Source organism: Zingiber officinale, chromosome 4A (assembly GCF_018446385.1).
Source record: "Zingiber officinale cultivar Zhangliang chromosome 4A, Zo_v1.1, whole genome shotgun sequence".
NCBI classification, from domain to species: domain Eukaryota; kingdom Viridiplantae; phylum Streptophyta; class Magnoliopsida; order Zingiberales; family Zingiberaceae; genus Zingiber; species Zingiber officinale.
The window spans coordinates 43756789-43770886 of record NC_055992.1 but is presented as its reverse complement, the minus strand read 5'-3'; the positions used below and the strand labels follow the sequence as shown (position 1 = coordinate 43770886).

Sequence of the window (14098 nt, the reverse complement as noted above, 5' to 3'; positions counted from 1 at the left end):
TATACCCTTAAATATCAATTTGACTAAATATATCGAAAACAGTGATTTTTTTAGAACATGACTTAGTTTTTCGAACACATTCATATTCTAAAGAATCACTGTTATCAATATATTAGGTAAAATTAATGTTTGAAGGTATTTTTACAATCAAGAGAATTAGATGAACACATGAGAACTAATGTCATATTATTCTGAGGTCTTTAGGTCCATTAGTCAATTTCGGTTGAAACACAAATCAGTTAAAACCAACAAAAAAATTAATTCGACTACTTAAAAAAAAGCTCTTGACTGAGATAGTAACAGGAGTAAAAATGAAAGTGGGCACATGATTTAGCTATTTTGAAACTAGAATACATGATTAGTAATTTCAGAAACTTATCTATGTAGTTCGGTAAAAAATTATAAAAATTAAGATACTCCTACATTAGGGCTAACCAAAATCTCGGGTTAAATAAATAATAATAATTTGAAATTTTAGTTTTTTAAATTTGAAATTTTAATTTTTTTTCAAAAAAAATCTTAGTTATTTAAATTTATCTGGTTTGATTTCGATTACAAAATTTAAAATTCAATCTATAACAATCGACTGATGTGTTATGATATATCACCTACTGATCTAAGTATGTGATAAATTGAACAGAAAATTTAGCCGTCAATTAACATATATTAGTATCTCTAGTGGTTAAGTCATAGTTTTGATATGTGATCAACTAAGATTAAGTTAGGTTTTACTTGTGTTTCTAATATGTGTGTCCAAGTGTGTACAAACTTAGGAAAACACAAAGGTATCCGATGGCTCAGGTCTTGGTGAAATATAGTGGTATGCAACACCCAAGAGATTCGAAAGGATGAGGAGCATTAGAGACGACAGACTTTGGCAGAAGATATAACGAGCAAGAAGCATGACATGGAAAGCAAGTTGAGGGGCTCAGCATATTCTAGAGATGAGGAGCTATGGAAGAATATTCCGACATCTGAAGGATGAGAAGCCGCAGGAAGCATGCGCAAGGTAAGATAGTGAGATAAGAGTTGAGTGAATTGTAATCGGATGAGGGTAGACTCAGCTCTAGGCGAACTCTGGCGTAGTCGGTTGAGTTAAGAAGTTTGGTCAACTGAAATATTTTCAATAGACTGGATCTTTCGATTGATTAGACTAGCAGTTCAATCGACCAATACAAGAGATAAAATAGGATATCACTAAACGAGGATCGGGTGACCGAACACCTACAAAAAAAATAGACATTAGCGTCAGAAAATTAGTAGTGGTTGATAAGCGATTGTAAAAGAATACCCAATATAATCGATCATATTTAACCGCTTCTAAAACCATTTCAATTGAATTATCTTTAGAAGTGGTTCTTAAATTATTTCTGTTGTCCACCTTTAAAAGCGATTTATATATCCGATTTTATAAGTTACTTTTTGGAGCGGTTCAAGACCGCTTCTAAAGATCGTGACCCACCTTTAGAAGTAGTTTTTTTATATCTGATTCTATAAGTAATATTTGGAGCGGTTTAAAATCACTTCTAAAGATTGTGATCGAGAATTTAAAAAACTAAAGTTTACGTATCTCATATTATTTTTGCAATTCATCCCTCTTAGTCGTTCTAGCAACTTCTTTGCTCTAACAAGGTTTTTACGCTTGATTTAGGAGGTAAGTGTGCCAAATTTATTGATCTTGTCCGCCTTTGTGATTTGGGAGGTTCTTGGTGAGTCTGTTTTTACCTATTTGAATGTCCAAGGGACTATCCTTGCATCATATTCGTACTAAAATCCTAGCTTTGATTTCTTGACCTTTTTTATGCCTAAACTGGAATTCCTGAATCCAGAAATTTGGGGCATTAGCTGGCATGAAATAAAATAATTAATGTGTCTAAAGGATGTCCACATATATTCACAATGATATAATATTGTCTATTTTAAACTTAGACTCTTATGTCTTTGCTCTTGGACTCTCCTCAAAAGGCTTCATGTCAATGGAGATATCTTACATCCTTTTAAACCCATAATTTTTACCAAATCTTTCCAATGTAGTACTTTATTGAACTTCAACAATCATCCCCTCAAACGAAGGACTATAATTACTCTCATGGTCTGTGTCACCTCGCGAGTATTTGGTCATCTTTACTTGCTCTGGACCTCCCCGTGAGCATTCGGTCACCTTGACCTGCTCGCCTCCCCGTAAGTATCCAGTCACCTTGACCTGCTCCAGGCCTCCCCGCAAGCATCTAGTCATCATGACCTGCTCTGGATCTCCTTGCGAGTATCCGATTACTTTTAACTTGCCACGGGTCTCCCCGTGAGTATTCGATCACTCTAACCTACTCCCCCCCAACTTTGTTTAAGGTCACCCCACATGACATCTGGTCTGGACCATGACTTTGATACTATTTGTTCTGCCCAAAGGATATCTACATATTTTTATAATGACATGATATTATCCACTTTGGCCCTAGACCTTTATGATTTTGCTCTTAAGATTTTTCTAAAAAGTTTCATATCAATGGAAATATTTTATATCCTTTTAAATTATGATTTTTACCGACTCTTTTCAATATAAGACTTTAATTGAACCTCAATAATGATAAACTCTAGAATTCCTTTGTTATCAAAAAGTACAAAACATTTAAAGTATAGGAAATCAAATTAGATTATGAAATTATCTAATTGAGGGTTTACTTGATAAACACGGAACCATATAAACTTGGAAGTGCAAATGCATGAATCTACATTACAAAAACATAACAGAAGGGAAAAATAAAATAAACAAATGTGTCAAATCATTCTGAACAGTAACATTTTGAATTCAATCCGCCTTTATTTTAATGTTAAATGATATCCTCTTCTAAGTTAAATCATTTATCACACTTAAACTATTATTATTATTATTATTATTATTATTAAAAATAATATTTTCATGATAATTCTTTTTTATTAATTTATTTGTTACTAGAATTATTATTTTTATTTTTACTTTTTTATTTTAAAAGGAAAAAATGGTATCCTTAATTAATTTTAATATTTAAGACTTAAATCAAATATATTTTTATTGTATTGTAATACTTATATTTTTATCGTCCATTACGTCAATGATATATTTTATTATTATTTAAATTTTATCTTAATGTTAGGACATTTAAAAATAAAAATTAGATATCATTTCATTGAAAATATATCTATTTGAATTTAATATAAATTTTAGATATAATTCAGTAAAAATATATTATTTATATTTTCTGTTTTTAATTATTATTATTATTATTATTAAATTTAAATCGATTAATTAATAACATTAATATTAATATAATAAAATAAAAATGATAATAATGATATTATTATTTCCCCTCTCACACTCCGAAAATTTCATATCCCGCTTTATATTCATCTCCTTCCCGTTACCTACGCTCCATCCCATTTCCTTTCCTCACGCCCCCGACGATTCTTCTCTCCCCGTTACCTACGCTCCACCCCATTTCCTTTCCTCACGCCCCCGCCTCCACCTCCTTCCCGTCGCTCACGATCCTCTGCCCCCGCCTCCTTACCGTCACTGACGATCCTCCTCCCCTGCCTCCGCCTCCGCCTCCGCCTCCTTCCAGGTACGTCCTATCTCCCTCCTTTCCGACTTTTTTAGTTTAGGTTACTTATTGAATTTGGGAGTCTTCTACAGAGGAGGGTAAAGGAAGTCAGGGAAGCGATCTGTGGATTTTAATATACACCATCGTTTTGTGATTTAGGGATCTACCTTAGTTTGATCCTTTGACCTCTCTTTGCAGGTAAATGCTCTTGCTTAACCTGCAATGTTAGCTTGAGAAATTTTAGGTTTTTTTTTGGGTGCTTGAGAAAACAAACAATGTCATCTCGAGAAATTTTGTTCACTGATTCTGTATTTCAGAATTACAGTAATGCTACCAACATCAGCTAAGTAGCCTTCAAGATGGTATTCATTATCTGCATTTCAAACTTCAGAACCTTAGAACCCAAATTCAGAAATCAGATTCATTTATGATGAATTCTAGTTTTTCAGACTTTTATTTATTTATTTATTTTTTTCAACAACCACTTGATCCAATGAGTTTATAGATAAATCAGTAAACGCATATTGTGAGTATCATTGAGATCAATGACTTGGAACCCAAACTTGTACCCATAAAAATCCATTTCAACATAATTCTTCATCCAGATTTCTTTGTTTCTTTTTTCTATTTTTTTCCTTTGTTCTTCAAATCCAAATCCAGAATTTCAGAATTGAGATTGATTTCTAGATTCCTATTTCCAGATTTCAGTTTCAGAACTTAGAATCTAAGGTAATGTCGGCTTAACTCAAGTAGAATTGAATCTTTTGTCATGTCAAGAAAATTACACTTATTTTCTAAGCTTCAATTGACATGTTTGTTTTTGGTATTCTTCCTTAGAACTCCATTACTCTATTTTTGATAGTGGACAATGTTGTTCGAACTTATTGTCAAATCTTAATTTTTGTACTTCAGAAGCAAGTTTTGTTTGGAGATCAATGTCATTTCTAAAAATCTAATGACTATATGCGGTAATACTATTTAATAATTATCATTCTGATATGAAGTGTTTATTGGGATTTACGGATATAAGAAATTGGTTGGTTTGAAATTTAATAGCAATTTCTGGCTTGTCTGAGATGCGATATCTACAGATAATCTCACTGCTATTACATATTTTACTTTTTGCATCCTTTCAGAATTTCATGATTTGGGGTCTGACAATGGTGGAGTGGAGTGCTAACACATGCGTTGTGCTATGACTGAAAGCGCTTGCATTTTCAGATGTGCAGTTTACTTGATTTTTGATTTATTTACCTTGGTTTTGAGTAGTGCCTTTTTAACATGCCTTCTTTTCTGATCCTTATTACAGCATCGACTTATAGCCTCTTCTTGGTCCTATTTCTGAAATTCGTAGATTCAACAATGAGACAATAATCAAGAGGCCGCTGTGATGTCCAACATTCTTCTACATAATTATGTTGTAAGGTTTATCTCTTGAAGTGTTGATTAAATTGGCATACTTCTTTCACTTCATTTATTATATTCTGCTAAAGTATCTTTTTACCTCTTGTTTGTCTCCTCGACAGTGCATTTAGCAATAGAATAGCATAATTCAGAATAGAGGTGCATCTTACTAATGCTTTATTATTTTGGTGATCATTCTCACTGAATGGTTTATTTACACTGACATGTCATTGATCACTTGCACGAGAACAAGGTAAAAAAGTATTTGTCTGATGGCTAATCATGCTATATTTGTTCTTTTAGATTCAATGTTGTTCTAGTCTATAGTCACATAAGTGCTTTGTTTATCATCATCATCAAGTTGTTTGGTCCAAACTATTCGGATTGGCTAAATGGCTCTTATCCCTTGCTATCCAATTGTAATTTTGAGCCTTTTGTTTATACTTGAGTTGAATTGCAGAATTACCTTTTGATTTGTTTCCTGCTGCATTTTCTAACACGTGATTTTTGCAGCAAAGAAGAAAAAGAAGAAAGCTCAAGTTCCTGCCACAGGTTCGTTCACTTGAATTAGATTCAGTTACATATTGCTTTTACTTCAAGTATGACAACTTGGAATGTACTGCAGTTCAGGTTGCAAAACAACCTAAATATTTTCTTAACTCCATTCTTTCACTCAACTACAGTTGCTGATATGCAATGGAGAGGCTACCAAGACCTTGGGACTGAAAATTTTGGCATGCCTTTAGTAGCTTCAGGCTATAACCCTTACTGGGGTGATGGGATGCCATTAGGAGTTGATGCCTCCTATGTGACACCTTTCGGTGCAATGCCATTTATGGGTTATCCACCTGGCCCCTTTGATGTTCCGTTCGGTGGAGGAATGCTTCCACAAGATCCATTTGCAGCACAAACTTATATGATGCCAGCGGTTCCAAGGTGTGCTATTGAAAGTTGATGGTTGATTTAATGGTTGCTAGTATTCTTCTGTTTTAGATCTAGAATGCTTGGAATGCTACATCTAGATATGAAGGGCGCATCTGTTTAAAATTCTATTTAATTTTCTGCATGGTTTATTATTTAATTCTTATCCTGTTGTGTGTTCCATTAATTGATTTAATAAGGTGGTAGAATTGGTATACTGCTTTAACTTTAGTGTTTGCCAGCCTATTGTTGATGCTTGGTTGATACGTTCTGTAGGGATCTATCTGAGTTAGGCATGGGCATGGTTCAGAGGCCTCCAGGCCTGAATAGAGAAGAGATTGAGGTCCGGAAGGCTGATATAAGGCACAAGCGAGGAATGGACCGATTCAATGAAAGGTGTGTGATCAGTTTTTGCTATCTTTCTTCCTTGTGGTGATTAGAAAGTTATTAGTTCACGGAATTGGTTAAATTCATTGTATTATTCCCCTATTCTTTTAATTGCCTCAATCACAGTTTCTAATATCTGCCTACTATCCATCCTAATTTAACTCACAAAGTATCCCAAACTATCCTCCTATGGTTTAAGTTGGGTTAGGAACGTTGGGATAGACCCATTTGTCATTTAAATTATGACAGTGCATTTAGTTAATAGGAAAAATATTCTATTCTGAATGGATTTTGATATTCCTATATCTGTTGGAAAAAAACACAATTTTCATGAATTTTGTTATCCTTTATCGTGAAGGAATAGCTATTGCTTACTTTATTTCAGTAGTAATAATTCCTTATCTGTTGTATTCTTTAAATAATTCATCGGCTCATTTGGAAAAGCCAGATGGATCAGATTGCTTGGTGAGGTCATTGTACTATTCTTGTCTTGATTTTTTTTAAAAAAAAAATTAGCACAACTGGACATTTTAATCAAGTCATGTTTCTAAAAATTGGTTGGGAATCTTCTGACTAAGAATAACAATCTTTGGTTGTGGTTGTGGCACGTTAGGATTAGTAAGTGTACTTTGAATGCAGAGCAAGCATCACTTCTTATATTTTTTCTAATCTCTCAGATTAAATTCAACCTTTTAATTTGGTGCAAGCTTTTGTTAAATATTTTTTTCATTATATATTGAAATTTGTTGATAGAATATGATTTAGTGGTTCTATTGAAGGTTAGCTATTGAATGTTGGAGCAAATGTCTCTGTCGCTTGGAGCACATATCTTGTGTCGCTTGGAGCAAATGTCATTTGATATTTTTTTAGTAGAGAAAATTTGTTTTTGAAGATTGTATATATTTTGGAGATTTAAGAAAATAGTGTTGGTGGTATAGTGTTGTGTTAAATGTTAATGAGATGTATTAATATTTTGAAATGTTATATGAATATGATTTGTTGATTTGGTAAATATTATGTGTTATTAATATAAATTAGGCTTGTGAAGTGAAATATGAATATTATCAATTGATTTAATTTGAGTATTTGGTTTTGAAAATTTACAAATATAATATGATATAGGATCATTTTAAAAATTGATTCAAATTCAATATTAGCAACGGTTTTTAATTACTCCTAAAATTAGTGTTGTCGTTGCAAAAATAACTTATAGAATTGGTTTATAATTGCTTCTATAACTCTTCTATTTGAATCGATTTTAAACCGCTTCTAAAAGTCTCCGAAATTATTTATTGGATTGGTCCCAATTGCTTCTACAAATTATCCTTCTGAATCAGTTACTAACTGCTTCTAAAAAGTCATCATTCTACTGTGTAGTAATTTATAGAGCCGGTCATGACCACTTCTAAAAGTTGTTCATTAGAATCGGTTATTAATCACTCTTGTAGGCATACATCACAAGCGGTTGTATAATTTAAACCACCGGTTAGATTTACCGTTTTGGTTTGTCTTAGCGTCACCAACATCCGTAATGGTTAGTTAACTGGTGCAATAGGCTTAGCAGCAGGTGAAAATCGCTACTGTAGGTCTTTTATAACCGCTTTTAAAAACTTTTTTTTTGGTGGTCTACGTGGAAGTTGATCCAGTACCGGAGATCCAATGTAAGTAGATCGGGCGATTGAAGATAAAGATCGGTGATCGAAGGACACATGGCAACATATCTAAAAAAGTCATACAAAGCTGATAAGTTTTGGTTGACCGGTAAGGGATAAGGTCGACCGAATTTAGATGAATTCTATCTACCACGTCATTGATATCCAATCAATCGAATAGTCTATTGGGTCGACCGAACATGCTACATCAGCAACTTGAGCAGAGGCTATAAAAGGAGGCAAGAGGCTCTGTTCAAGATACAACAAACATTCGAGATTCCTTCTGCTCCTTAGTTCTTTAATGCTTTCTTTAATTTTGTACTCAACTATCATAAGAGGTTTCTCCGCTTGTGACAAGAGAATAAGTTGAGTGAATATGCGCTAAATTATGCATAAGACTTGGATGTAGAACCCTAGGAAGTTGTGAACCAAGTAAATACTCTAGTCTTTCTTTTTTATGTTTGTTTTTTTTTTAATTAATGTGTATGTCCTTGCTAAGTCATTAGTAAGAGAAATTGTATTTTAAATTGTAGGCACGTTATTCACCCCTCCCCTCTAGTGATCCAAGCCGATTCTCCAGCACCAACAATTGATATTAGAATCGGACCGTTTATAACAACTAACCGTCAACTCAGCAACTAGATTGGGAGGAATATAAGCATTCAGCCACCTAGATACGTAGGTGACTTCACCCTTTAGAAGTGCAAAATAGAGGTATTCTTTCAATCTTATGGTTTCCATCAAATACAGTTTATAGATGCCTAGAGACATGGACAGAGAAGAACTAGATGAGTTTCGTTGGACAAATAGGTAATGGGAAGACTTCACGGCAAATGATAAGCAGAGTATCATTTATTAAATGTTTTACATGTGCAGGAAATAAACAGAATCCATCATATCCAACTACAAAAACCTAAAGTAACTTGGAATGAGTCCATGGAAAATTTGGGATCAAAACAAACGATGGAACTTGCATTCATGGTGACTCGTGAACAAGAAGACTCAAGTGAAGAAAACAACAGTGGAGCGAGAGTTTCATCTTATGAATCCAAAACGATAAGTAAGGTATGTAATTTACCATTAAATCAATTGTATAACGTAATTAAAATATTTTCTAAATCATTATGTAAGGAATAAATGCATGGAACTGAAAAAGATTAAACTTGATCTAGAAAACCAACTAACTGTTTCTTGCCCAAGAGAAGAATTTGAAAACTTATTAAATGAGAATTTAAGGTTCAGAGAGGTAGATTCTTTGAAATTAAAGATAAAAAATTTTCTATAGGTTTAAATAATCTGAATTTGTTAGTAAAGAACCAAAGAACCAGATTTAACCGACAAAGACTAGGCTATAGTAGTCCAAGATATAATTTTATAAATTCTCTGGGTTAAATTAAAAAAGTATTAAGATTTTTTTGATTCCGTAAAAATATTTGATAAATTTAATTTGGATGTCTAAATCAAATTTGAATGTTTATGAAAAATATTAGATAGTCAATTTTAGAAAAAGATTTTTTTTTGTTTTCCAATGGTTGATTAAATATTTATGAAAATATGCTTTCGCAAATTATTTTTCTGGAAAAAATATAATATATTTCCTATCGATAGTCAAATTTTTTAGACGTTTAGAAAAATTTTAATAATTTTTTTTTACAGAAAATCATATTTATTGAAATTAAAAATTAATAAAAAATAGTTTTCGATTAAAATTATTTTTCTGTGAACACGAAAATTAAAATTTTCGATGAAAAATTAAATTTTCATGATTTTTTCGTGATTACAAATTTTTAAATAAATTCCTAAAAAAAATCATGCCCTTTTTCTTAGAAATTTAATTCTCGAACACGAAAATGGATTTCTCACGAAAAATATTTTTATTTTATTTTATATTTTTTGTTAATGGACTAATTATCTACTACACTTGGTAAAAATTTCAAAAAAATATTGGATATTAAGAAACTTTTTAAGGAAATGTTTTCTCGTTTAGGTAGGACAATGATAGGACTGATCAGATTTCATATCTTTGATTTTATATCTTTTGTATTTATTCTTATTCGTTAGATGATCGTATATTTATATTCTATTTAGTATCTTATTATTATCTATAATTTTATTTTAAAATAAAATAAAATAAATTATTTTAATAAATTTATAAATATTTATTAAATTCTCAAGTTCCAATACTTTCATGGACGAAAATTATATATATATATATATATATATAAAATATGATATTATACGTGATTGTATTTTATGTGTATGTACGCAACAGTAAACGTAGTATCTCATGCAATTTTTTTTCCTTTTATTTTTCTTTCTTTGTCGCATCATTTGTTATTTCCTTTTATTTCTTAAACTTAACTTCCGACGCCATTCCCGCGACCCCGCTCGTCGATCCCTACCTCGACGCTCCTCTCTTGCCGATCTCCACCGTCTTTCGTCACTGCCGCCGCTGTCTGTTGAGAGCCGCCTTCTTCGCTCTCTGATCCTCGCAGCCCTCACCTCGGCGTTCCTCGCTCGCCGATCCCTGCCGTGTTTCGTCGTTGCCGTCGTTGTCTGTCGAGAGCCATCGACGCCACACCGTCCCTACCGCCGTCGCCTCTCCGTGAGACCCCTCCCTATTTTGTTTCTAATAGCAAAACATTTTCTTGCAACACAACCCTGTTGTGCCTATCCTCTTCACTCTCTGATATAACCTCCTGCTTGAATCGAATTAATCTTCAGTTATAGTAGTTCAACTTGCTTATAGAAATCATTATTTCTTTTTTCATCCAATTCAATTTCGAGAAGTGTAACATGTCGATGCAACTCTATCTCTTACCTCTTTAACTTTTCGGTTAGTTTGTGAAGAGTATAAGACTTTCAATTGTAATCTGCACTTTTGTATTTGATCGACTCAATAGATCAAACTCCTCTAACACTTCCATACACGATTTTTTGTCTCTTGTAGCTTTTGTTTTAGTTCTGCTTTCTGCAACTCCGTTTCTACCTTTTGATGTTCAACTTCATTCTTCAAATCAGCAGCAAGTGAGCTTGTATCTTCTAAGTCCAGCTGGATGGATTCTTTGTCATTTTGTTATGTATTTTAGTTGGGCTTCTAAAATAGATACAAGTTCTGATAGCTCGATATTTTCTTCTTCTAGCTGAGTTACATGCAATTCTAACTCATTTTTGTTTCTTTCAAGTTCTATTGAACTTCTTTCAAAAGACTTATTAGTAGAAGAATGCAATTCTATGCTACATGTGATCACTTGCAAATCATGCTCCACATCTTGCAAGTGTTAATTTCCACTCTGCTGAAACATCAAGAGAGAAATTATTTTCCAAAATAATGTTACTGATATTTCGTGTTAAATAATGACACCCCTCTTGATCATGCCTAGAATGTGTATAAAATGAGGTATTGTGTATCTGAACTCTATCTCCTGCCTCTTTATTTTTGAATTGGCTTCCAGAAGATTCCATTCAAGTTTAGCTTTATCTGAACGCAAGACAGATGCCTCTTGCATGCCATCTAATGCTATTTTTCCTAGGTCACCGTGGTTTGAGAACTTATAGGGCATCCAAGTATTTCCCATATGTAGAATAAAAGAAAATTTTCTTGTACAAATGTTGCTAAGTAGTGGATGAGTGTTAAATTTATTTTTTAAGCATTTTTTTCTTTCTCTTTCAAATGATATTGTGCTAAAAAAGGATTACCAATAACAAAATGTGGTCAGGACTTGGATGATAAGGTTGGGGTTATATATATTGTTTCACTTACAAATAATTGAGACATGAAAGGTTGAAGGTATTTAGTGAATCTTGTTGGTGTTAGACATAGAATTGCAAGTGATCACAGGTAGCATAGAATTGCATTCTTCTACTAATAAGTCTTTTGAAAGAAGTTCAATAGAACTTGAAAGAAACAAAAATGAGTTAGAGTTGCACGTAACTCAGCTAGAAGAAGAAAATGTCAAGCTATTAGAACTTGTATCTGCTTTAAAAGCCCAACTAAAATACATAACAAAATGACAAAGAATCCATCCGGCTGTACTTAGAAGATATAAGCTCACTTGCTGCTGATTTGAAGAATGAAGTTAAACATCAAAAGGTAGAAACGGAGTTGCAGAAAGCAGAACTAAAACAAAAGCTATAAGAGACAAAAAATCGCTGTATGGAAGTGTTAGAGAAGTTTGATCTATTGAGTCGATCAAATACAAAACTACAGGTTACAATTGAAAGTCTTATACTCTTCACAAACTAATCGAAAAGTTAAAGAGGTAGGAGATAGAGTTGCATCGACAGGTTATACTTCTCGAAATTGAATTGGATGAAAAAAGGAATAATGATTTCTATAAGCAAGTTGAACTACTAGAACTGAAGATTAATTCGATTCAAGTAGGAGGCTATATCCGAGAGTGAAGAGGATAGGCACAACAGGGTGGTGTTGCAAGAAAAAGTTTTGCTATTAGAAACAAAATAGGGAGGGGTCTCATGGAGAGGTGATGACGGTAGGGACGGCGTGGCGTCGGCGACTCTCGACAGACAATGGCGGCAGCGATGAAACACGACAGGGATCGACGAGCGAGGAACACCGAGGTGAGGGCTGTGAGGATCAGAGAGCGGAGAAGGCGGCTCTCAACAGACAGCGGCGGCAGTGACGAAAGACGGTGGAGATCGGCAAGAGAGGAGCGTCAAGGCGGGGATCGGCGAGCGGGGTCGCGGGAACGACGTTGGAAGTTAGGTTTAAGAAATAAAAGTAAATAACAAATGATGCGACAAAGAAAGAAAAATAAAAGGAAAAAAATGCATGAGATGCCACGTTTACTGTTGTGTACGGGCGCGTAAAATACAATCGCGTATATATATATATATATATATATATATATATATACACACACACACATTCGCTTTCATATCTAAAACCAAAAATATCCATATTCGAATATCCGATTAAATAATTAAGTCTAAAAATTTCTTCCATACTCTTTTTTATTCGAATTGGATATCAAATTTAGGGGAAATTGTCATTTGTATTCTCGATAACTAATTTTAGATTGTTTTTGCCTTTATTCGATAAATGTTTTCCTTTATTCGATAATTTTGAAATTGAATGAACCTAATTTTTAATGTTATCACATGTAAGAAATAGTGCTCAATAATGGTGCAATGATTATGCTCTCTAATGGATAACTAAGAGATTTAAAGTTTAAGTCTTAATTTGTGACGTACTGTAAGAGATTTTTCCTTCAATGAAAAACAAACTTAAGAATATTAATCATCTGGATGGACCTCTATAAGTATTTATCAATTTACTCTTATAACTAATGGAAACTGATCCGGTAGTAAGAACAGGGGACCCCACCCTGTGGAGTCAATGCCACGTGGAAGTCACAGTGGCAGTTGTCCATCCGGAGAGGGCCGGGTCCGACTGGACGGCCGGTCGGCCGTCCGGTGGAATCGAACGTCCGGAGAGGGATGGGTCCGATCGGCTGGCCGACCGGACGATATTCGGCTGATGGTTAAAGGCGCCCTGTCGAAATCAGGGTTCCGGCGCTCAGTGGAAAAGGTCGCGGGGCCGAGCGGACTTCACGCTCGGCCAAAGCCATAAGGTAACACTGCTAATAGTCTCCACAAAGCACGTGATGGAGGATCTCCCCAAGTAAACCACCGCATATGTCCGGCCGGATGTTGAGGGATCTGTCCGCCCGGAAGCCAGATCTGGAGCAAAGGGGAAAAGGACAAGGAACGTCTTTTTCTGACAGCAGGTATGTTTCACGTGTGGGCCATGCTCCAAATCTTGTGACAGGGGATTCCGCTGTCCCATCGAGGACATGCTGAGACTGTAGCAGTATGGGTTAGGGAAGCACACTGACAAGTCCTTACTGGAGTATGGGCTATGGACACGTGTACACCTCAGTAGGTGTACACTCACTTCTTCGCTGCCCTATGTAAAGGCCCTCATTGTTCGCCGGAGGTACGCATTCTACAAGTTTTGAAGCCACTGTTTCTTTCTTGAGCTTCGCCTGACTTGAGCGTCGGAGGGTCGCCGCCGGGAACTCCTTCTCGGCCCGACTTCTGTACAGGTTCGCCGGAGTTTCGTGCCACCAGTCGAAGATACACGTCAGCAGTCTAAGAGTGCCCCGTGCCCAGCGTCCGTTGATTCAGCATTCGGAC

General features: G+C 34.6%; 1 protein-coding gene across 7 annotated transcripts; it reads left to right on the top strand.

Annotated features, from left to right (window-relative positions):
* The first annotated feature begins 4470 nt into the window (after nucleotides 1-4470).
* On the top strand, nucleotides 4471-7319 carry LOC121973278 (E3 ubiquitin ligase PQT3-like). 7 transcript variants are annotated; one of them, XM_042524803.1, is made up of 6 exons: nucleotides 4564-4798; nucleotides 4885-4995; nucleotides 5493-5531; nucleotides 5663-5915; nucleotides 6177-6296; nucleotides 7067-7319. In XM_042524803.1, exons 4-6 carry the CDS (start codon nucleotides 5671-5673, stop codon nucleotides 7155-7157), a joined length of 456 nt encoding a protein of 151 aa, XP_042380737.1. In that variant the 5' UTR covers nucleotides 4564-4798; nucleotides 4885-4995; nucleotides 5493-5531; nucleotides 5663-5670; the 3' UTR covers nucleotides 7158-7319. The 7 variants fall into 7 exon arrangements, with proteins under 7 accessions (XP_042380743.1, XP_042380741.1, XP_042380738.1 ...); XM_042524809.1 differs by lacking the exon at nucleotides 5663-5915 and having other exon boundaries at nucleotides 4471-4798; XM_042524804.1 differs by having other exon boundaries at nucleotides 4563-5000.
* Nucleotides 7320-14098: the final 6779 nt, after the last annotated feature.

Bases quoted from the DNA above. Each gene is read 5' to 3' on its own strand.
- LOC121973278 (XM_042524804.1), top strand. From the start codon at position 5,671: ATGCAATGGAGAGGCTACCAAGACCTTGGGACTGAAAATTTTGGCATG. The intron at 5,916-6,176 runs GTGTGCTATTGA...TACGTTCTGTAG, and splicing joins ATGATGCCAGCGGTTCCAAG to GGATCTATCTGAGTTAGGCA. The intron at 6,297-7,066 runs GTGTGTGATCAG...GTTCTATTGAAG, and splicing joins ATGGACCGATTCAATGAAAG to GTTAGCTATTGAATGTTGGA.